This window comes from Tupaia chinensis, unplaced genomic scaffold, assembly GCF_000334495.1.
Source record: "Tupaia chinensis unplaced genomic scaffold, TupChi_1.0 Scaffold139897_1, whole genome shotgun sequence".
NCBI classification, from domain to species: Eukaryota; Metazoa; Chordata; class Mammalia; order Scandentia; family Tupaiidae; genus Tupaia; species Tupaia belangeri.
This window is the reverse complement of record NW_006199776.1, coordinates 1,340,204-1,363,666: the sequence shown is the minus strand read 5'-3', so window position 1 is coordinate 1,363,666 and position 23,463 is coordinate 1,340,204. Positions and strand designations below refer to the sequence as shown.

At 56.1% G+C, this 23,463-nt stretch overlaps 1 protein-coding gene across 3 annotated transcripts in view; it reads right to left on the bottom strand.

The window, feature by feature from the left end:
- TNFAIP8 (TNF alpha induced protein 8) overlaps positions 1 to 23,463 on the bottom strand; it is a 139,532-nt gene that overhangs the window by 64,425 nt on the left and 51,644 nt on the right. Inside the window, exon 2 of one of the 3 annotated variants that reach the window (XM_027765893.1) lies at positions 5,786 to 5,912. The exons of the other annotated variants lie outside the window; for them this stretch is intronic. Within the exon in view, the coding sequence (XP_027621694.1) occupies positions 5,786 to 5,861 (76 nt within the window). The 5' untranslated portion in view covers positions 5,862 to 5,912. The remainder of the gene's footprint in view (positions 1 to 5,785; positions 5,913 to 23,463) is intronic. 3 annotated transcript variants of the gene reach the window in all.

Sequence of the window (23,463 nt, the reverse complement as noted above, 5' to 3'; positions counted from 1 at the left end):
CTTGGCCACTGGCCCCATGCCCACCTAAGACCAAGAAAGGACCAATGGCGTAAGGCACTGGAGCCCCCATGGCTGACTCTGCGGTTCTAGTCCCACACTCAGCAGCTTGACAAGCAAGTCAGGCACACATGTGTGCGCATGCTCGACATCCCAAGAAGAGAATGGAGGAGGAGGGACTGTGGCATGGCCTTCTCTCCTGGGGGGTGACTTCTCACTCTCTCTGTCTCTATGTCTCTGGGGAGCACACACATTCTAGGGCAATAGTCAAAATGAAAACAAAAGACGGGAGTGAACATACCCAGTAGACAATTTGCAAAGCAGAAATATGAGCTTCATACTCGGGCTTCCTTATCTTCAGGGATGTGGATTCTTTTTTAAAAGTTTTTTGTTGTTGTTTTGTCATAGGGCACGTGGGTTCACCAGAGAGAAACGGATAGTGAGAGGGAAAGTGAGAAATACCACCTCCAACCTCCACCCACCCCAATCCCAGGACGGAAGGCCGTGCCACAGTCCCTTCTCCTCCATTCATCTCCTGGGATTTTGGGCGTACACACACACGCGTACCTGGTGTGATTTTCAAGCCGCCGGGTTCGGGACTCAAACCACGGTCAGACATCTGTGAGTCCAGCGTTGTAATCACTACGCCATCAGCTGGCCCCCAGTTATGCAGGTTTTTAAAATGATGTAAAATAGTAAGAAATATTTTCATGGCCATTTCCACCTCTGCCTCTAAATTGATTTGGCTTCCAAAGACCGTGAACCCAAAATGCCTTTAATGACTTCCATGAGGGTATGATTTCTTTCTTCTTTTTTTTTTTTTTAGAGGTTTTTGCTATAGGGCGTGTGCACTCACCAGACAGAGAGAGACAGAGAGACAGAAAGCGAGAAATCACCCCCTAGGGGGGATGGCCATGTCTCAATCCCTTCTCCTACATTCTCCTCTCGGGATCTTGGGCACACACGCACACGCGCCCAGCATGAGTTTAAGCCACCAGGTCCGGGACTCAAACCGCGGTCAACTACATGGGAGTCCAGCGACATAGCCATTATGCCAACTGCTGGTCCCAGGGTATGATTTCTTTTGCAATTTTCCCAACGGTGCGTGAAATCATTTTGGCCCTCTTACCCCAGATATAACTGGTTTTCTACTCGGAGGTAAACGCTGAAGTCAATGACAGAAATAAAACTATGAAAGGCTCGCTCTGTAGAACCTGGTATTTCCGACACCAGCAAACAGAGCTATCAACGCCGCCGTAGGCTGGTTGGCTTCCACTTCGACCATCACTAACTGGTAGGCTGAGGACTGAACCCAGCTCATGGGAGACATTTCTCTGGACAAGTAAGCTTTGAGTTTCTTACATTTTTAAAATAAAATTTGCTATAAGGTGTGTGCGCCTGTCAGAGGCAGAGAAGGGAAAGCAAGAAAGCAGCCCCAGGAAAGACGGCCTCACCGCACCCCTACTCCCCTTGGGACTCTGGGTGAGCATGCACACATGCCCGGCCTGTTTTCCAAGTCGCCAGCTCCAGGCGTGACCGCGCAGTTGGTCCTGTGCATCCGGCTGCCTTCAGCGCCACGCCACCGTGGGGGGCTGGGCTGGGTGCTGTTTTCAGCTGACGGACCTGACCTCTCTGGGTGGGTCACAGGCCTCGGCTCCAGCGTGCTCAGGGAGAGCCCCGGGACACGCTCGTCCTGCGTTCCAGGCGGCAGCGGAGCTCGGCCGTGGGGTTACACGGAGTGGGGGAAGCGGCCTCTCCTGCTGACATGGAGCGCCAGTGTCAACGATGACAGACACGACACAGGTGGCTGCTTGTGCGTAGGATCGCCACAAGCGATGGGCCACAACGGCGAGTGACACCACAGTCTCCAGACCCCGCGACACCGCGGAAATGGCAGGGCAGCTCGCCAGGGCCGGCTCTGCACCCACGGAACAGGACGCGGCAGCGAGCAGGGCAGGATGGGCTCTGCTCCCTGCTCCTGCTCAGCCCTGGTGGCCGACACAAGCCGGGGGTCCAGCCAGTCCCGCCTGGGCACAGGAAACAAGCCCGCAGGTCAGTGCGCTGTGGCCTGCCCGCACGGTCTGCAGTGCGGCTATGACCCCCAAACCTGGAGGGAGCCACAACGACACCCAGCCGGCCCAGCCACTCAGCTGTGAAGGCCTCGGCCATCACCTGTCCATCTGTCCTGCACTTCAGCCGCCCCGAGCCCCCACTCCAGCTCTGCATGATGCTTCTACCACGCCCAGCACAAGGCCCAGGAAGCTCATGTCAAAGAAAGGCACAAAGCCATCTCCCTCAGTCTCCTCGGGCCTCGAACTAGTTCGCCAGTGAGAAAACAGGCCGGCAAGCTGAGCACGCCCAGAGGCTCACCTGCAAGCACTTTCGGAGGAACTGACACGGAATTTCCCAGACCTGCCCCATGGTCTCGGGAGCTCGGGTTCCTTAGCCCCCAGCCTGCTGGGTCCCGTGTGTCGCAGACACCAGGTCCTGGACAGCCCCCAGTGTTCCTGGGTGGGTGTCCACGGACCACATGGCCACTCCAGCCCGTTCGAGGTCCTCACTGGGGTGTGGCCACAGCCCACTGATGACGACCAGCTCCTGCTGTCTAGCTGGTCTGTGTGTACGTGTGCGCAGGGACCGGCTGCTACCGGGACAGGCCCTGGGGTTCGACGTCCTGCATCCCAGCCACACTTCACATAAAGAAAAAACAGGAGCTGCTCTGCTCCATCGGCCACCATAGGAGTGGTGCTGTTCTTGTGTCACTGTCACCAGCCCTCAGAATGTAGCCAAGTTCCTCCCCGTCCCACGAAGCCCCTCTCCTGGACGACTCATCTAAAGCCAATTAAACGACCCTCGGTAGGACCCATTGCCCAATCGCGTTCACTCGTGCGCAGCTCCACATGCCGGCCCTCATCCAGAGCCCGCCCCTTCGATGTAACCAATACAGCGGTTAACGTCGCCGCTGCAGAAGGGAAAGCTCTTCTCTGCAGCAACTTACAGCCTTATCTTTTTCTTTCTTTCTTTTTTTTTTTAGTGTTTTAGGTTTTTGCCATAGGATGTTTGTGCTCACTGGAGAAAGACAGAGATAAAGAGAGGAAAAGTGAGAAATCACCCTCCAGGAGGGATGGTCATGCCACAATCTCTTCTCCATTTTCCTCTTGAGGTTTCAGGCACACACTGGGTGTAATTTTCACGATGCTGGGTCTGGGACTCGAACCGTGGTTAGCCACGTGGGAGTCTAGCACCTTAACCACCATGCCACCTGACCCTGTATAATACAGTTTTGGAAGAGAAAGTATACTACATTTCAGTTCTGTTTGTTATATTAAGTTTTTGCCATAGGGTGCATGTGCTTGCCAGAGAGACAGAGAAAGGGACAGAAAGACTAAAGTGAGAAACCATCCCCGAGGGATGGCCATGCCACAACCCCTTCTCCTCTATCCTCCTCTTGGGATTTTTGGACACACACACACACACGCACGCACACACACACGCACACACACACATGCACACACACACATGCACACACGTGCATACACGCACACACACATGCTCACGCATGCTCACGCATGCACACACGCACACCCATGCACACACACATGCACACACATGCACACACATGCACACACACACACATGCACACACACAGCTGGCATAATTTTCAAGCAGCTGGGTCCAGGACTTGAACTGTGATCAGCCATGTGGGAATCCAGTGCCTTTACCACCATGCCCTCTGCCCTCTGACGTCAGTGTTTTAGGCGCACACAGTTACCACGGGTTAAAGGTTGTCAGGAATGCATCTCTCACTCCTCACTCCCGTTGTCCAGTATGTACCTGTGTGCTCCGTCCCCCTCCGAGGGGCCCTCCGTGGTCTGCAGTGCTCCCGTGGCTCCCAGAACAGCACCTGGCACCGTCGCAGGGGCCGAAACCTCACGGGCAGGCCCCGTTGATGGCGGCACGGCACAACCGGGCACCCCTGGAGCGGCAGCTCGGCAAAAACACAGACACCACCTTGCCTTGCTCCTGCCCCCTCCCTGGTGGCACCCTGACCACTTCGGCCCAGCTGTAGTAACCCCACACCCGCCCAGAGTGACTGGCTTGGGTGGCCCAGCCCACGCCACTGACCACCTCAGGGTCTGGTGACCCAGACATGGGGAACTTGCTGGGGGCCTCTGGAGGAAGTCGCTGGCTCTGTGCTCGCCCCTGGGCCATATGTTAGGGGTACAAAGTCGGGAACTGCTGGGGACTGGGCCACCATGAGAAAGCCAGCCCAGGAGGCAGTTGGTCACAGAGGCAGACTGGGAAGAGCAAGGCTCCTGGCTGCTCTGAGCTGCTAACGCAGACCTGCTCAGGTAGGCGAGCCCAGGACTCTCCTCTGTCCGAAATGGTCCAAACTGGGGTTCCTCTTTGTACAGCAAGAGCACCTGATGGAACATCCAGGGCAGCTAGGGAGGAGCACAGGAAATGCCTTCCGATGGCCGCCTCGGAGGTCCCAGCCCTGTACCCTGCAGTGAGCGGCAAAGGGGCCCGAGATGCAGAGCTGCCGCCCTCCCTCTTCCCTCCTGGGTGGAGCTGGGAGCCCCCCTCCAGCAGAGCGCCGGCTGGCCCGTCTGGGGGTCGGGCTGCAGCCAGCAGAGTCCCTAGGCTGGTGGGGGAGGCGCTGAGAACCGAGTGGCAGGGACGGGGACAGCCTGCGAGGTGGCTCGTGGGCCCTGGCCTCCCTCCCCCACGCGCTCTCTACCAGGCCTCATGTACTCACTGGAGCTTATGAGCGCACCGAGGCTGGCCAGAAAATGACTTACACGAAAAGCGAAGATGCAGGACAGGGCGTGGTGTGGCGCTCACCCACCGATGGCGGGAGCTCTGCCTGAAGGGGAAGGGAGGCCCAGCGAGAGCTCAGGGTGTGCTCCCTGCACAGGAGTCACGGCCGCCGCGGTCCCTGTCGGGGCTTCCTGATGGACCCCGTGCCGGAACATCTGTCTTCCACCGAGGTGGTCGCCTCCCAGACAGGGGCCAGAACGGCCAGGACTCCTAAGGTGGACAAGGTGCAGGGGAGGCGCGGTGCGCTCTGGCAGACTGATCTGGAGTGAGGAGCCCGAACAGGGTCTCTCCTCGGGTCTGACGGTGCGGTGCAGAGCCCGAGGCACACGTGAAGGCTGGAAGTGAGCTCAGATTGGAGGAGAAGGGGCAACTATGGAAAGCCCTGGGCTAGGACAACAGGCCACACGTTTGCCTTAGAATGTTCTAGAAGCCCACTGGGGACAGCTCCTAACAAGCACACAGCACTCAGTGAGCCGCATTTCGGCACTTCCACCTGCGTCGTGCAGCTGGAGAACCGAATCCCAGCAGGACAACTGTCTGGAAGCTGGGGAATCGGTTAGGCTCACGTGCACCCTGGGACGACCCCTGGACCTGCTCGCTCCTTCCCCGCTCCCACATGCGGTGCACCCGGCCCGCTCCACACCCGCCAGCTGGGACTGCAGTGCTGCCCTTGTCAAGTTTCTTTCTTTTCTTTCCTTTTTATTGGGGGGGAGGGTTTGCCCTAAGGCACATGCACTAGCCAGAGAGGGAGAAAGAGGGAAATCACCCCCAGGAGGGGCGGCCGTGCAGCAATCCCTTCTCCTCCACTCTCTTCTGGGGATTTTGGGCATGTACGTACAGCGCCCGGTGTGATTTTTCAAGCCAGCAGGTTCAGGGCTCGAACCACAGTCGACCATGTGGGAGCCCAGAGATGCTTCTGGTCAAGTTTCTGTAAAGCCCGCTGCTTAGAGCAGCCCCACGGAAATACCTGCATCTCTGCGCGCACTTTGCTGTCCTGCTAGCCCTGAGCTCTGAGGGTGGAGTTTCCTTCTGAAAGCACTCATTCTCAGGTGTGGCCACCGTCTGCTCAGAGAGCCCTCGAGGGCACCTCTCTCCTAAAAACATAAACCAAAGGAGAAAGCCCTCAGCGTCTGTGCCCTCGGCTCCAGTAGGGGCAAGGAACTGTCACCAAGGAGAGCTGACTGCAAAGGACGCAAACCAGGCCACGCCTACTGGCTTCAGCAGGGAGGACACGGGAGCCCACTTACAAACATACAGTAATCACGTGAAACCCCCCTGGCTGGCCAGGGATAAGAGGGAGGGCTGTGCAGCCAAAGGTCAGTGCAAAACAGGATGCTGTCGGCTCCCGTCACCTGGAATGGGGGCTCTGCTTTAAGAGGGAGGGGAGAACCAGGCAGGAGAGGTGGGCACAGCTCCCTCCACAGCCGCGAACCCTCCTGCTGCGTCCACTGGACTCAGGCCACGGGTGACTAGGCAAGAGGAGACGGTGCAGGTGGCAGCCCAAAGTCACCGCCTTCTACAAAGAGCGCTGGTCTGACCTTCCTGAGAAAGTTCAGTCGGAGGACTTGGCCCGTGTCCAGAGGGTAGCAGTCACGAGATCTGGGGGAGCCGGGAGGGAAATGCTCAGGCTGGCTCAGGGTACAGCAAGACGAGTCCTGGGGAAGCAGCGTCCAGTTCGGCACCGTCCATGGAGCCTGCAGCTCTCCTCAACTGGCCAATTGTTTGAAACTGATTTGATATAATATTTAACACTCAGTCTTTCTAACTTTCACGGTGTTATTCTGGGAACTGTGACGAAATACCTTAGGACTGCAGATTTTTATCTTGTTTGTGTCAAATATATTTATGTAACTTAAAAATGAATGCAGATTAGGGAATTTATGGGACTATAGGTTCTTTTTTTTTAAGGTTTTTGCCATAGGGTGCATGTGCTCACCAGCGAGAGGCAGGGGCAGAGAGAAAGTGAGACATCACTTCCCAGAGGGGGTGGCCACACCACAATCCCTTCTCCTCCATCCTCCTCGTGGGATTTGGGGCACGCATGCACAGATACCAGGTTTGATTTTCAAGCTGCCAGATCTGGGATTTGAACCCTGGTCAGCCGTGTGAGAATCCAGCACCTTAACCACCACGCCACCTGTTGTCCCGTGACTAGGTTCCTAACAGCTGGTGGGCTAAGCATGGTGCAGGAAACCCAGAGGGTTTACCTCATGCCTGAGCACGGCTGCTACATGAATTCCTCAGCCCTCGTTCCACTTGCACAACAGAAGATTAGATCAAATGGCTTCTCATCTCGCACCGGGATCAAGGCCAGCCAGTACAACGCTGCCGCCCGGCCGCCCACACCTCTCCACGTCACCTCTCCTCTCAGCCCCCGCCGAATCTGGGACACGCCAGGGCCATCCCCACCTCGGGGCCTTTGCTTCTGCTTGCCCTCTGCCTGGAATGTTCCCCAGGGCACCCACGTCTAGCTTGCTGCCCCACGTGCGTGGAACAGCTCTCAGCAAGGGCTTTGCTCACGGCTGCAGCTGTCGCCCTTCACCACCACAGCCAAACCAGCCCACTCCGTCTTGGGCTTTAATTTCTCTTTCCCCCTTAGCACTCGCAGGTCACTCGCTATATGTTTTCCTTATTGCTGTGGCTGTCTGTTTTCCCGACAGAATGCCAGCTCTCCAAGAGCAGAAATTTCTATTTACTTTCATTTGTTTTGAACAGAGAGAAAACGAGGGCAGCACCCCGGCAGAGATGGCCATGCCCGGTCCCGCCTCCTCTGCTCTCAGGATCTGGGCATGCACGCACACGCACACGCGCCAGCCTGTTTTCAAACAACCCGGTCTGGGACTCGAACTGCACAGGGCCATGTGGGATCCAGCCTCCTAACTATCATACCACCGGCTGGCCCTCTATTCCTTTGTTTTGTGCTGTATCCCGGTACCTGAGAGAGTGATGGGGACAGAAAGGAATTGGGCAAGTAGTTGCTGAGGGGTTGGGGGTGAAGGCGGTATGGACCTCCACGTGTCTTGGGCTCTGTGGGCTGAGGTGCCTACAGGGGTGGTGGTCCGGGCACAGTCAGAGGGCTTGCTCTGCCACCGCTGTGCCGTGACAGACTGACCACAAGAAGAAGCTGGCCCAGGCAGAAGCATGGCCAGCCCAGGGCCAGGTGTGGCGGGTGCTCCCCGGGCTGCTGCTTCCTGCACGCTCAGGCTCCGTGCCCCAGTGCTGGCCCCGTACCGCACCCTGGGGCACTGCAAAACCCTGACCTCCAAGTGCAGTCCCTGCGGAGTTCTCTAAATACGGCCACTCCTCCTCATTTCCAGTGCCTAAATTAGTACCACGTGGGAGGAGCACAGTGACGCCCATCTCCCCTCTCTGACTCGGCCTTTAAAGCCCCTGGGGGAAAGCGGAGTGTCCCTCCTGCCCGGATTCCCCACTACAGTCAGTGCTGAGCTGAGAAGGGGCGGGTGCTCCACATGAGCTCCCGAGTTCCGGGCAGTTCCACTAGAGGGCGACACAGGCAGGGGTACTGGTAGCCAAGGGTCCACAGCCACCCGTGGAGAAGGGACTCCAGGGCCCCACCACTCCGATCTCTGCTCTGTGTTCCACCCCTGCTTTCTCTTCACTTTCAGCCTGGCTATTTTCTCTTCTTTTTCTTTTTTTTCTTTTTTTTTTTAAGAAGTATTCATTTTATCTTATTTATTATTCCTTTTCTTTTGACCAGAGAGAGACAGAGAGAGAGAAAGGGTAAGTGAGAAAGCAAGCTGCCAGGTCTGGGACTCGAACCGCTGTCAGCCACATAGGAGTTCAATACCTTAACCTCCAAGCCACCTGACACCCCAGTGTGGCTATTTTCAACCATTAATTTCCAGCAGGCTCTCAAATAGTTCACGCTCGCCTAGGAAGGCACGTGACTTAATCACTCCAGCCTGGGACGCGTACGCGTACTTCTGCCAACGGACATTCCTTACCCTCCCTGTGAAACTCTACCCCAGACTCACTTCTTCCACAACCCTTCCCAAGCAAACTGGGATCCCAACTGCATACATGCCATGATATACAAGGGGACTTCAAAGAATTCATGGAAAAATGGAATTAACCTACAACTTGTATTTCAGTATAAAAGAAACTGAAATCCATGCCTAGGTTTTTATAACATGCATTTTCCATGGCCCGTGTGAAGACCCCCTGATGTGGTCACAGACTCATGACCACTTTCATACGCTGAACAGAGCGAGCGGAGCGTGTGCTGTCAGACAGCGGCACCGCTCTGGGCGCGGCAGGCAAATGCACCTCCGTGTAAACAGCAGGCAGGTAGCCACATTCCGGACAAGAGAAGACATGACTCCCTGACTACCAAGTGCTGGTTGCCAAGTGTTCTAGTTCCTCCCTAACGTTCATTTTCTCTCTCTCTCTCTCTTCAACAGTCTCACCGTGTCAGGATCCTCCTGCCTCCGTCTCTCCACGGCGGGGACCGCAGGCCCACACCACCCCATCCAGCTATACAGGGTGGCCTCCCGCGTGGCCTCAGCCCGCTGAGTGGGAGCGGTTACAGCACTCTACCACGCTGGGCCCTAGAGTCCTTTTAAACGACAGAAAGTCTTTTGAGCAGAAAAATTTTAGATCAATGTAAGCAACTATGCGGACTCGAACACGTGTGTAAACAGCCATAGAACCCGAAGTGCTATTTAAAAGTGCTCTTTCTATCACTCCTTGAGAACTTTTCAGCTCACCTTAAAAATAATGTTAAGTATACTTGTAGAACCATTCAGTATGGCTAGAAATAAGCCCAGGAGGTTATTTGAAAAGTACCAAAAGCTTTATCTGTCAGGTGGAACTGCTTGTCTGTGAGAGACAGCCGCACCAGCAGCACCCAGTGGGCGGACAGAGACAGACACCCAGCAGACGTGGAAAGTACAGTGGCCCCCGTGTTACCACTGCCACGAGACCACGGGCCTCAGGTATCCTGCGGTTAATAAACGGGGAAGATGTGAAGGAGAAATTTGGGGTAAAGGGTAAAAGGCTCTCTGATGCTTCTGAGCCCCATTTCAGAAACACGTGAATCCTGCGTTTGTTCAAAATGAAACTGTCGACCTGCAGACTTCAGATGCCATGGTCGCCCGCTCCTGACACCCACGCCTGTCAGCCTGACACCCGTCCCACGCCCAGAGTCACAGCCAAAGAGCGGTAGTGACATGAAGCACATCCACTCCGAAGCCACAACCAGACACCTTCCCAGGGTAGACAGAGACGCCACGTCATGCAGTCGTCTGAACATGCCGCCCAATTCCAGCGAGACGCCACATCCGGGACGGTCCGAGGGCAGCGGCCACTCACCCAGCCTCAGCATTCCCCCTGCACTCCGGACGACGTCAGCGCCTTGGAGGGCCACACGGACCAGGGACGGCCGCGGCTACGCTGCTGCAGGCTCCCCGCGCATCCGCACTGCTTCAGGGAGAGCCCGTCCTCCAGAATCACTCAGAACCCACCGCGAGCTGGCAAGCACAGGCGCGGGAGACACTGACACTGGTCAACAAGAGTCGCTCGAAAAGTTGTCCTGCTTGTTATTCTAGGAGCCGGGCCTCGTCACCTGAAGTGGAATGCACTATGCAGCCTGTAATTGGGAGTCCGGAGAGGTCTGCACATTCACCACGGGGCCGGGCGGGTTGCTGCCTGCTCTTGTCACCTGTAAACGACAGCAACGCAGAGCACAGGGCCACCTGGGACGGCCGCCGGAGAGTCTCCAGTCACGCAGACCGGGAGGCTAGGGTTTCAACAGGCTAGAAAAAGGCGCAGATACTTAAAAAAAAAAAAAAAGGGAGTGGCTCCATTTACAGATGCCTGGAAAAAACACCCATTTCTACCTGGCCAGTATAAACACGAATATCTATTCATAGTACGCATTGCTTCGAGGTGTCCTAGTTTTCAGGAGAGCCAGAGACCTAACCTGGATGACGTCACTCCAAATCTCAGCCTTTGCTTCTAAAGGGAGCATCCGGTTTTCATCAAGAATGCAGGCGTGTGCACCCGGCACCCCCCACACACATGACACACATACGTGCATATCACCCACCTGGGCATTCGGCAGTCACCACCACCTGCAGCCAGGTCCTCCTCCACCCCCACCAGTAAGACCCTGCCGGCCTTACAAGGCCACTCCAGGCCACCACCTCCACGAAGCCTCTGAGCACCACTGTCCCAGCCTCTTCCTCTGACCCAATGACACCTCGCGTGAACTTGCTGGGTAACACTTTCTGGGACCTATCGCAGTGTTCCTGCTATTCTCTTTGGTTGTATATCTATCTTATTCCCCACTACAGAGTAAGTGTTTGATTTTATTTTTTAATAAAAAAAAATGGTTTTAACTGCCAGAGGGCATTAGACTCACCAGAGATTGAGAAAGAGAGAGAAAGCACCCCCTAATTAGGTGTAGTCATGTTGCAATCCCTTCTCCTCTATTTCTTGATCCTATCTAAATTTGGGGTTCATGTGCACACACCCCCGGAGTGTTTTCAAGCTGTCAGGGCTGAGAGTCGAACCATGGTCAACCGTGTGACACCCAGCTTCCTATACACTGCACTGCAGGGCTGGCCCTTCTCAGCTGTACGTCTATCCCCTATAGCGGCCCACCCTGTACCCAGCAAGGAAGACAGCTCGGCGTGTGGGTGGGCTCTCCGGAGTCTGCGAGGCCTGGGTCCGAGGCTATTTGTGCCACTTCCTGGCTTCAACGGCTTGCAGCAACTCCCTGAGCCACGTGGCACTCTGTACCGCGAGAATCGCACCCACCATGTAACAGAACTGCCACCAAGACTTAGCGACGCACGCGAAACAAACAGCACACTGCCTGGGTGCCGCGAATCCCAAGCAGTACGAGCCTTGTCACTGGCCTGCTAAACCCTGTGCCCGCCACGGAGTTGGGGACGAGGCCGAGAGATGACAGGTCAACATCAAACTCACCTTTACGTCTCATACCGCTCAGCGCACAACGGCAGTGACTAACTCAGACGTGTGAGGTGTGCATCGTAAACACCTCGGGCCAGCTGGTGGCACGCTGATTGGCTGGCTGGGTCCCACATGGCCGACGGCGTGGGGAAGTCCCTGACCCAGTGGCTTCAGGACTGGCCGGACACGTGGGGGTGCGTGCCCAGGGCTCTGAGACACGGAGAAGGTGCCCTGGCGTGGCCCCTCCATCTCGCTCTCCCTCTCTCCTCTGGCGAGGGCACGCACCCTGTGGCCATGAAAAAGAAGTCACCCTCTCATGTTCTCTTGTGTTCTCCACTCAAATCCCAACGGCTCTTTACACAGTGAGACCTTCATCCAGAGACAGGGGTCAGGGAAGACCCAGTGTTCCCTACAAACACAGGCTCTGCTCATGAGCACCGCCCACGGCGACTCCCTGGCAGTCCCTGGGTGAGGAGGGGCAGGCAGCTCCCACCTGACTCGGGGCCCAGGAACCACTGTGCCTGCCTGCTGGGGAGGGTGCAGGAAGGGGAGGCGGCGGAGGGACACCGCAGCACCCATGCACATACCTGCTCCCAGAGCCGGGGCTCACACGCATGCTCCATGCATGCTCCAGGCCCCTGGAGGTGGCCGCAGTAAGGCCCGGACGCCAGGCCAGGGCAGAGAAGCTACAAGCACCCGCACCGCAGGCATCAGCTGGGCATGCCTGCAGCAGCAGGTCAGGACACGTCTGTGGAGGAATTCTCCAACAGTAGAGCCTCCACGTGGGCTGGGAGACGCTCCTCATCTGTCACGGGAGACCGGAATGCTAGGTGGCACATGTTCAAAGCCACTCGAAGTTAGCTGGTTTCTGTTTGTTTTCAACGCCAGAGGGTGCATGTGCACACAGAAGAGACACACAGCACAGCACCCACCGACCAGGCCTGGCCACGCCACGATCTCTTTCCTCCAACTCTCCACCCCACAGAACCCGGGCCAGCGTGCACGGCCTGGAGTGTTTCCACGCTGCTCTGGTCAGCCCTGTGGTTCCAGTGGTTCGGTCTCCCTCTGCAGGCACCCGGCTGCCCCGGAGGCGGGCCTCAGGGAACTACAGCATACCCTGTGCGCGGGTCGGAAGGAGGGAGAGTGAAGGCGGAGTTTCGGGTAGCCGGCTGTGCGCCCCCAGAGCAGCTTCACCTACACCTACGCTCAGCCGCTCAGCCGCCCCGCACTGACGCCGCTCGGGCTGCCCCAGCCCCCGTGTCGCAGCTCAATGCCTGTGACGGAGCCCAGGGTGTAGTGTAGACGAGCTGGGAGGAGAGGGCAAGCAGCCAGCACGGCCAGCCCAGGACACCCTGCCCAGTGGTGCGGGGGCCAGAAATCCGTGCAGACCCAACTGTGCTGTGCGCGGGAACACCGGGCTCTCGGTGTTCTTGCGGCTAGCACCATCGGCATTGGAAACAGGGTTGCTCAGCCTCGCCGATAGGAGGCGCTCAGAAGCACCCATGACACTGAAGGAGCCATCGTCCAGGACGCCTGGGGTTTTCTTCTCTGCTATGTCTGCTCCATCGCTGCAGCCACACGAGGCGCCTACGGGTGCCTCTCACGTGCGTGTGCTCACGGTATGGAGGGAGGTGAGAGCAAGGCACTATCACTCCAGTCGCTGCACTCCCTCCACACCCAGGGAGGAGGTGCAAGCCGGTTTCCCAAGACTGGCAGAGCGGGAGGTTAAGCAGCACATTCAACAGGGCCCTGCAAGGTGGGCAGGGCAGGAAGAGACACCGGGAGTCCTGACCCTGTCCTCCCAGAACCGTCTCCAGACGCGTGCTCTTTGGCCTAGTTTCACTGCCTACTTATCATGTACCCCTATAAAATTATGGCCTTGCAGCCACCCATGTCCTTATTAGCACATTCAAGAAAATCAACCATGAGAATGATGACATCTGTGACCGCATGACAAAGACACCTTCATCATGTCATGTGAGTCCACAGCCTCAGACAGAAAGGAAACCGTCTAAAAGACCCCTTGATCTGGAACCAGCAGGTGGTGCGGCAGTTAAGGCACTGGACATAAGGTTAAGGCACAAGGTCCACCATGGTTCGAGTCCTGGACCTGGTACCTTGAAATTCATGCCAGGTGCCTGTGGTGTGTGCCCAAAATCCCAAGAGGAGAATGGAAGAGAAGGGACTGCGGTATGGCCATTCCCCCAAGGGGTAATTTTTCACTTTCCCTCTCTCTGTCTGTGTCTGTCTCTCTGGCGAACATGCACCCTACAGCAAAAAACAAAAAACAACAAAAAAAAAGATTTTACTATTAGAAAAAAAGTATTTTACTAGTAGAGGGAAAAAGAAAGAGTGTCTTCCAGTTTCTCTCTTATAATCGCATAACTTCAGTGCTGCCAAGACCTCTGCTGGTATCTCATTTTATTTCATGCTTGAGAAAAACCAGGCGGCCCCAGAGGGCTGCACGTCTGGCCCAGAATCACACTGCTGGTCGCTGGGCGGTGCAGCTGCAGCTCGGGGTCTCAGGACTCCAGAAGAAGCCTGCCCTCGGCCTCCCTAGGACTGATGCCCAAGCCTCGGTCCCACTTGCACCCAGCAGGACACCGAACTGGCACACAGAGGGAAAGAAGCAGAGCGCCTGGCAGTACGGCAGCTTGTTCTCCACCGGCTGGTCTCAGCGGTCCCGGCATTGCAGAACCCTCCCTCTGGGGCCTTCAGGTAGCACTGAGCACGGTCTATGCTGATGGAAGATTCAACTAGTGACTCAGTTCTCCAAGAAAACCTGCCAACTGCGGGGTAAGCTTCTCTGCGAGTCTATTCCCCAGGCCAGTTCCTCACGCTCCCTGCACTGCCGGCTGGCCGGGTGTCCTCTGGCCGCCACCAGCACCTTGTCACCCGGTCCTCGCCCGCTCCTCCTTGGCTCAGTGGCTACGCACTCACCGGCCCTCCGTCTACTCCTCTGGGGGTCTCCTGCTCTCAGTTCCTTCTGGATTCTGCTAACCCTCGCCTGGAAGGTGGTAGAGGGGGTTTAGAGAATTCCAGCACAGCAGCTCTACCGTCCATTCCTTCTCTGGAGGACAGGGAGCTCTGTCACTGTGCAGTTTTAGCCAATGGTTGTTTTCAAATCTATATTAAAAAAAATAATAATAATTCTCAGAAACCTTTCCATTTAGAGAGCAATAAGAAATTACCGTCTGTTCTGAGTAGTTCCCTTTGAATGTCCCCTCCAAGAAAAACACACATAGTTTCTAAGCATCTACAGTTCCGGGCCTTTCCCCATTGCACCCAGACCCACACACTCACCTACACGTCCTCCACCCCCTGGCCCCCTAAGGCGGAGCAAGCTTACCCACCTTACCGGACGACACCGCTGGGAGTGACACGCCCCTTCCTGGCAACCGTAACACATGTAACACATGTCCTGCCCCGACGGGGGTCGGAGCCGCTGTTCCCTCTGCACTGAGCAGTCCGGGGCCGTGGCAGCCTTGAGTCCCCGCCCTGTGCCGTGCAGCTGTCTCCCTCCTCTGGTGTCCAGTTCTGTGACAAGGGAGGCACGGGCTCTGGCTGAAGCTGGGGAGTGCCAACGTTGACAGGAGGGGCTGGCCAACACTTCGTCACCCCGAAAGGCTCCCTTTCCACATTCCTGCCTTGTCTTCCCGTCACTCAGGCCTCGTGCCACTGTGGCCCCACTCTCCCAGATGGCCACCGAGACCTAAGGCTTCTCCACCCCCACTGCCCGTTGTCCTGCCCCCTCCAGCCCCTTGCCCCACCCCACTGCAGGCTCACCTCTAGCCTGAGCCTCCCACCCCTGCAGACGTGGCCTCACGGTGCACCTTCTCAAAGCCCGCCTGGCCTCACAGCATCGCACCTGTCCCCAGACCTGAGTCTGAAAGGCGCTGCCACGCTGTCCCTTCAGCATGTCACTGTGAGGAATAGGAGGCTTCCCTGCTGCCACAGTGGTCCCCACTCCTACCAGCCCCACTACTCCTCCAGGGCCTCCACCCCTCCTGCCTCAGCCCCTCGGGTCCTTCTCACTAAAACTAGCTGCAAAACGCTGCCAGTGTCCCCAGCTTGCCTCAGGGGCGGCCATCAACCACGCCTGTAGCCAGCTGCCGCTCCCATGCCCCATCTCCTCTGCCACTGGAAACTCCCTTCCAGCACTGACCATGCTCTGCTTCAGGGCACAGTCACTGTGAGCTGCATCTGGGGCTGTCCCGCTGCACAGTGCTAGGGGAGGGGGAGATCTCTTCATTCAGCAACATCCACCTGCATTTACCTGGGGTCCACAGAATGCCAGAGCCGGGCCAGGTGCTGGGGACCAGTGGGAAGTGAAGGACCAGGGTCGCCTGTCCTACAGAACTGCCATCGACGGGAAAACCGGGTAGGTGTGAAAGGCGTTAGGATAGCCATGGAAGGGTCGTGACGGGACTGGTCTGGCAGGAGGGGTTCAGAGGTAGCAGCTGGCAGTGGGAGGAGCAGGTGCCACAGTCTCAGACAGGACACATGTGACACTGGTCAGGGCGGGGGGAGACGAGTGTGGCCCCAGCGTTGGAAGCAAGGGGGTGTGAGGAGCAGTTAGGAGTTAGGCTCAGGCACAGAGGATGGTAGGGAGGGCTTACAGGAAGACAGGGCAGATTCCGCAAGGCAGAGCGGAAGTGAAGAGCAAAGCCTTCCCGGGCCACGGGCCCTCTGAACCACTTCCAGGCCTGTCTCCTACGAAGCAGGAGCAGGTGGACAGCTGCGGAGCAAGGACTCGTGCCAGGTGCCACGGTGGTGCAAACTGACTCTCCACACGGGGACTGGGAAGTGAATTTTGACACTGCCATGTAATGGGATAGAACAGTCTTTTAAAATGATCCTGTAGGGGGACCAGCAGATGGTGTAATGGTTACGTCGCTGGACTCCCATGGAATCAACCATGGTTTGAGTTCCGGACCCGGTAGCTTGAAACTCACACCTGGTGCATGTACCTGCGTGCCCCAAATCCCAAGAGGAGACTGGAGGAGAAGGGACTGTGGCATGGCCATCCCCCTGGGAGGTGACTTCTCACTTTCTGTTTCTCTGTCTCTCCAGTGACTATATGTGTTCTATCTAAAAAACCTCTCTAAAAAAAAAAAAAAAAGATCTCATAGGGGCCAGCAGGTGGCATGGTGGTTAAGGTGCTGGACTCCTACATGGCCAACTACGGTTTGAGTCCTGGACTCAGCAGCTTGAAAAATCATGCCAGATATGAGCGTGTGCATGCCCAAAATAACGAGAGGAGAATGGAAGAGAAGGGACTGTGGTGTGATTTCTCACTTTCCCTCTGTCTCTCCTGCAAGTTCATGTGCCTGATGGCAAAACCTAAAACACAAACAAAAAAGAGCTACAAATCAAAATACAAAAGTAGATCCATGAGGACCAGTAAGTGGCATGGTGGTTGTGACACTGGACTCCCACATGGTTGACTGTGGTTCAAGTCCTGAACCTAGTGGCTTGAAAAGCATACCAGGTGCATGTGTGTGCGTGCCCAGAATCCCAAAACGAGAATGGAGAAGGGATTGTGGTGTAGCCACCCCTCCGGGGCGTGATTTCTCACTCTCTCATTCTGGCAAGCACTCTTGCTCTATGGCAAAAATCTCTCTCTCTCAACAAAAGTAGATACATGGCATTAAGCAGCATATAACTGTATTTTGCTTGTTTGTAGGTTTTTTTGTTTGTTTTGGAGAGGTTTTTGCTATAGGGAGCGTGTGCTCACCAAAAACAGAGAGAGACAGGGAGACAGAAAGTGAGAAATCACCCCTTGGGGGAATGGCCATGCCACAGTCCCTTCTCTTCCATTCTCCTCTGGGATTTTGGGCATGCACCACAGGCACCCAGCGTGAATTTCAAGCTGCTAGGTCCAGTACTCGAACCACAGTAGATGTTGTGGGAGTCTAGTGCCTTAACCACCACACCACCTGCTGGTCCCAGATCAAGGGGTTTTATAGACATTTTCCATTCTGCCTGAGGATGTGGAATCAGATGAAATAAATGAAGGTGTTTCTGTTTTGTTTTGTTTTTAATTTTTATCAAATTTTACTCAATAAATACACAACACAAACGTGTAATCTTTCTGTATTAAGGAGAAAATCTCAGAAGACCCCTGAACAGAGGCTGCTAGTCAGGAGAAGGTTGGGACAGTCTTCAGTCTTTTCAGGGACTCTTCAAAGCAAAACAGAAAAACAAAGCCTAAGAACTCCCAAGAACTCAGGGCAGGAAGTGTGTCACTCCTCCCTGCTCAGGTCTGACTCAGCACTTACTCCGCGCCCCCAGGCCCTGGTTACCGAGAAGTCAAAGACAGGAGTTCCTAAGGGAGCCACAGACCTCACCCTCAACCAGGACTCCAGCCCAGGGCGGTGTCAGATGTCTGGCTGGACCTTCTAAGGAGGAACCCTGCCCTGCCCTTTCAGGCTCCTTAGGACTGACACCGCGGCCTCACCTGTGCTGCTGCAGGTCAGCCCGAGCAGCAGGGTCTGTTTTTGTTAAATAAGCTTTGCTGCCCAGGACCCAAGCCCACGGCAGTTCCAGCCTTCCTCCCAAACACGTTGCAACATTTAGTGAACAGACGAGTCCAGACAAGTCTCGGGGTTCTGATCCGGGCTGGCGCTGCCCCACGGCCAGTTCCCGCAGAGCCTGTGCCCGCTGCTCCACCCGGAAGCCGGGGGCTGGCTCCCACCGCAGAGTCTGGGCTGCAGCCTCCCCAGCTGGGCACTCAGCCACCACTCACAGACCAGGGACCTACAGGACCCTGCAGACCCAGGACTCCCCTCCTAAGCACTCCCCGGACAGGACTGTAACTGAGCACCTCTCCCTGTGAAGGCGCCTTAGACAGGAAGTTGAGGGCACTGACAAGTGCAGGTGGGGGCACTGACTTCCACATTTGCGCCAGGAATCCTGACAGGCTTCCCGTGCCCGTGCCCGCTCGGGGTTTTTTTTGGGGGTAGCAGGGCCGGGGGGGGGGGGGCACAATTTGGGGTGTGAATGAGGGAGGCAGAAACTCCAAGACACTCCACAAAGTGCAGTCCGTTTGGGGACAGGCTATTAAGGATCTTAGTTAGCGTAATGGCTATGTCGCTGGACTCCCACGTAGTCGACCGCGGTTCACGTCCCGGACCCGGTGGCTTAGAACTCACGCCGGGCGCGTGTGCGTGCGTGCCCAAGATCCCGAGAGGAGAATGGAGGAGAAGGGATTGTGGCGTGACTATCCCCCTTGGGGGGTGATTTCTTGCTTTCTGTCTCTATGTCTCTCTCTGTCTGTCTGGCGAGCGCACGCGTCCTACAGTGAAAATCTCTCCAAAAAAAAAATTTTTTTCAACTTGAAGGGACCAGCAGATGGTGTAATGGCTACATTGCTGAACTCTCGTGTAGTCGACAGCATGGTCGACAGCGTTCCGAGTCCTGGACCTAGTGGCTTAAACTCACGCCGGGCGCGTGTGCGTGCGTGCTCAAGATCCCAAGAGGAGAATGGAGGAGAAGGGATTGCAGCATAACCATCCCCTGGAGGGGTGATTTCTCACTTTCTGTCTCTCTGTCTTTCTGGTGAGCGCACGCACCTCTCAGGTCCGGTGACCTCTTCTTCCGCTGCTCGGATCCCGTGCTCCGAGTGCTCGTCCTGACAGCCTTCTCAGAAAGGCCACCCTGCAGCTCGCCCCATCCACCCCTTCAGCCCAGACGTCAGGACCTCTGAGGACACCCCCCGAACGGAGCCGGAGAGCTGGTCCCCGCTCTAGTCCCTGGTGTTGGCTCTGCGTCCTCAGGATGTTCAGGACTGGCCAGCCCCCTCCCTGTCTTTCATGCGTGTAACCATTCACACATCGACCAACCACTCCTGCCCCCCGGGCAATCCTGGACTCCCCAGACCAAGCCAGTTCCTTGTACCGAAGTGGACACACAGGTCCCCATTCTAGGAAACATCTAGACTGGGGCTACAAACCTCATACGTGGTTTCTCTTTAATTAAAAAAAATTATTTATCATTATGATTCAGTTTTCCACAGGATGCACACACTCAGCAGAGAGAGCCAGAGAGAGGGGGGAATGAGAGAGCAAGCCACCAGGTCAGGGATTCAAACCACAGCTGGCCCTGTGGGAGTCCAGAATCTTAAGCACCCACCCGCTGCCGGCCCCTCGAAGTGCTTCTCAATATGACCAAGGGCACACGCATATGGGAATAGCGAGCACACCTGCTTACCAGCAGCCCACCATAACCCGGCTCCCAGGAGACTAGGATGCTTCCTGGCCGTTTCCACTGGACGGTTCTGGTTTAACCCACTCAGTCTGCAAGCACTAATTTCATTATCTCCTCCTCCCTGTCCCCAGTCCCAACAGAGACCAAGCCCCCCGACCTCCACTAGCATGTGTAAGCACACACGTGCACACACACACACACCACAGATGCGTGTGCTCCCGGACTCACAGCTGCTTTGGCCGTCGCCAGCCACCACGCCCTGAGGCACACCGTGTAACGGTCCTCCTGACTGTCAAGGTTTCTATTTCTGTTTTCAGTTTTGCCAGAGAATATGTGTACTTGCCAGGGAGAGGTGGCCAGAGGGAGGAGGTGAGAAAGCGCCCCTCAGGGATCCGCCGCAATCCCTTCTCCTCCATTCCGCCCTCCCTTTGCATTTCGGGCACGCATCACGCGAGCCTGCTGGGCCTGGGGTTCCAACTCTGCAGTCAGGGTGTGGCTCCAGCCCTTGCAACCACCCCACCACGCTCGGGCCTGACGGCCAAGGTTTCAGGAAAGGATCTTACACCACAAACCTGGATCATCTTCTGGGAGCCTCATGTTGGCATCCAAAGTCCAGAGCCTGAAAAAAACCTTAGTGATTATATGGCCAAAGAAAGTATCTTTAAATGCCATTGTAAATTAATTTAGCAGCGCAGCTATGACAACCAGGACGAGACTAAACGTAAAGTCCCCTTTGGACTATGACGTCACTGCTAACGCTCAGCGAAGACACAGGTAGGTCATCTCCACACCAAAGGAGGGCCGTGCCAAGGACGGCGTCATCCTCCTAGTCCTGACTGAAGGCCCTCCAGCCCCCGCGGGACGGACCCGGCACACAGGACCCCTGGCCGAGAGCCACTGGAAGTCCACGACAGTAATTAATGCCAAACAGACAGAGCAGGCTCCGAGATGCTTCCGGAACCAGCAGACTGCATGACGCCGCAGTCAGAGGCTTGCGCGGTGGCAGGGAAAAACAGGGCAAGAAAGAAGAAAGCGGGACACGCCCAAGAACGGTCACACCAGGCTCACCAATGAGGGAGGTTGAAACTCCAAGACACTCCACAAAGTGCAGTCCGTTTGGGGACAGGTTATTAAGGATCTTAGAAGTGTCGTTAAAAAATTTCAACTTGAGGGAACCAGCAGTTAACGTAATGGCTATGTCGCTGGACTCCCACGTAGTCGACCGCGGTTCACGTCCCGGACCCGGTGGCTTAAAACTCACGCCGGGCGCGTGTGCGTGCGTGCCCAAGATCCCGAGAGGAGAATGGAGGAGAAGGGATTGTGGCGTGACTATCCCCCTTGGGGGGTGATTTCTTGCTTTCTGTCTCTATGTCTCTCTCTGTCTGTCTGGCGAGCGCACGCGTCCTACAGTGAAAATCTCTCCAAAAAAAAAATTTTTTTCAACTTGAAGGGACCAACAGATGGTGTAATGGCTACATTGCTGAACTCTCGTGTAGTCGACAGCAGTTCGAGTCCTGGACCTAGTGGCTTAAACTCACGCCGGGCGCGTGTGCGTGCGTGCTCAAGATCCCAAGAGGAGAATGGAGGAGAAGGGATTGCAGCATGACCATCCCCTGGAGGGGTGATTTCTCACTTTCTGTCTCTGTCTTTCTGGTGAGCGCACGCACCTCTCAGGTCCGGTGACCTCTTCTTCCGCTGCTCGGATCCCGTGCTCCGAGTGCTCGTCCTGACAGCCTTCTCAGAAAGGCCACCCTGCAGCTCGCCCCATCCACCCCTTCAGCCCAGACGTCAGGACCTCTGAGGACACCCCCCGAACGGAGCCGGAGAGCTGGTCCCCGCTCTAGTCCCTGGTGTTGGCTCTGCGTCCTCAGGATGTTCAGGACTGGCCAGCCCCCTCCCTGTCTTTCATGCGTGTAACCATTCACACATCGACCAACCACTCCTGCCCCCCGGGCAATCCTGGACTCCCCAGACCAAGCCAGTTCCTTGTACCGAAGTGGACACACAGGTCCCCATTCTAGGAAACATCTAGACTGGGGCTACAAACCTCATACGTGGTTTCTCTTTAATTAAAAAAAATTATTTATCATTATGATTCAGTTTTCCACAGGATGCACACACTCAGCAGAGAGAGCCAGAGAGAGGGGGGAATGAGAGAGCAAGCCACCAGGTCAGGGATTCAAACCACAGCTGGCCCTGTGGGAGTCCAGAATCTTAAGCACCCACCCGCTGCCGGCCCCTCGAAGTGCTTCTCAATATGACCAAGGGCACACGCATATGGGAATAGCGAGCACACCTGCTTACCAGCAGCCCACCATAACCCGGCTCCCAGGAGACTAGGATGCTTCCTGGCCGTTTCCACTGGACGGTTCTGGTTTAACCCACTCAGTCTGCAAGCACTAATTTCATTATCTCCTCCTCCCTGTCCCCAGTCCCAACAGAGACCAAGCCCCCCGACCTCCACTAGCATGTGTAAGCACACACGTGCACACACACACACACCACAGATGCGTGTGCTCCCGGACTCACAGCTGCTTTGGCCGTCGCCAGCCACCACGCCCTGAGGCACACCGTGTAACGGTCCTCCTGACTGTCAAGGTTTCTATTTCTGTTTTCAGTTTTGCCAGAGAATATGTGTACTTGCCAGGGAGAGGTGGCCAGAGGGAGGAGGTGAGAAAGCGCCCCTCAGGGATCCGCCGCAATCCCTTCTCCTCCATTCCGCCCTCCCTTTGCATTTCGGGCACGCATCACGCGAGCCTGCTGGGCCTGGGGTTCCAACTCTGCAGTCAGGGTGTGGCTCCAGCCCTTGCAACCACCCCACCACGCTCGGGCCTGACGGCCAAGGTTTCAGGAAAGGATCTTACACCACAAACCTGGATCATCTTCTGGGAGCCTCATGTTGGCATCCAAAGTCCAGAGCCTGAAAAAAACCTTAGTGATTATATGGCCAAAGAAAGTATCTTTAAATGCCATTGTAAATTAATTTAGCAGCGCAGCTATGACAACCAGGACGAGACTAAACGTAAAGTCCCCTTTGGACTATGACGTCACTGCTAACGCTCAGCGAAGACACAGGTAGGTCATCTCCACACCAAAGGAGGGCCGTGCCAAGGACGGCGTCATCCTCCTAGTCCTGACTGAAGGCCCTCCAGCCCCCGCGGGACGGACCCGGCACACAGGACCCCTGGCCGAGAGCCACTGGAAGTCCACGACAGTAATTAATGCCAAACAGACAGAGCAGGCTCCGAGATGCTTCCGGAACCAGCAGACTGCATGACGCCGCAGTCAGAGGCTTGCGCGGTGGCAGGGAAAAACAGGGCAAGAAAGAAGAAAGCGGGACACGCCCAAGAACGGTCACACCAGGCTCACCCCGACGCGGTCCACGAAGCCAGTGCTGGAGCAAAGGGCTGCTGCAGAGTCGTTACGGGGCCACCCGAAATCTCTCCTAAAGGGACAGATTGGGAAAAAAAAAAAAAAAAAAAAACTGGCAAAACACGCCCT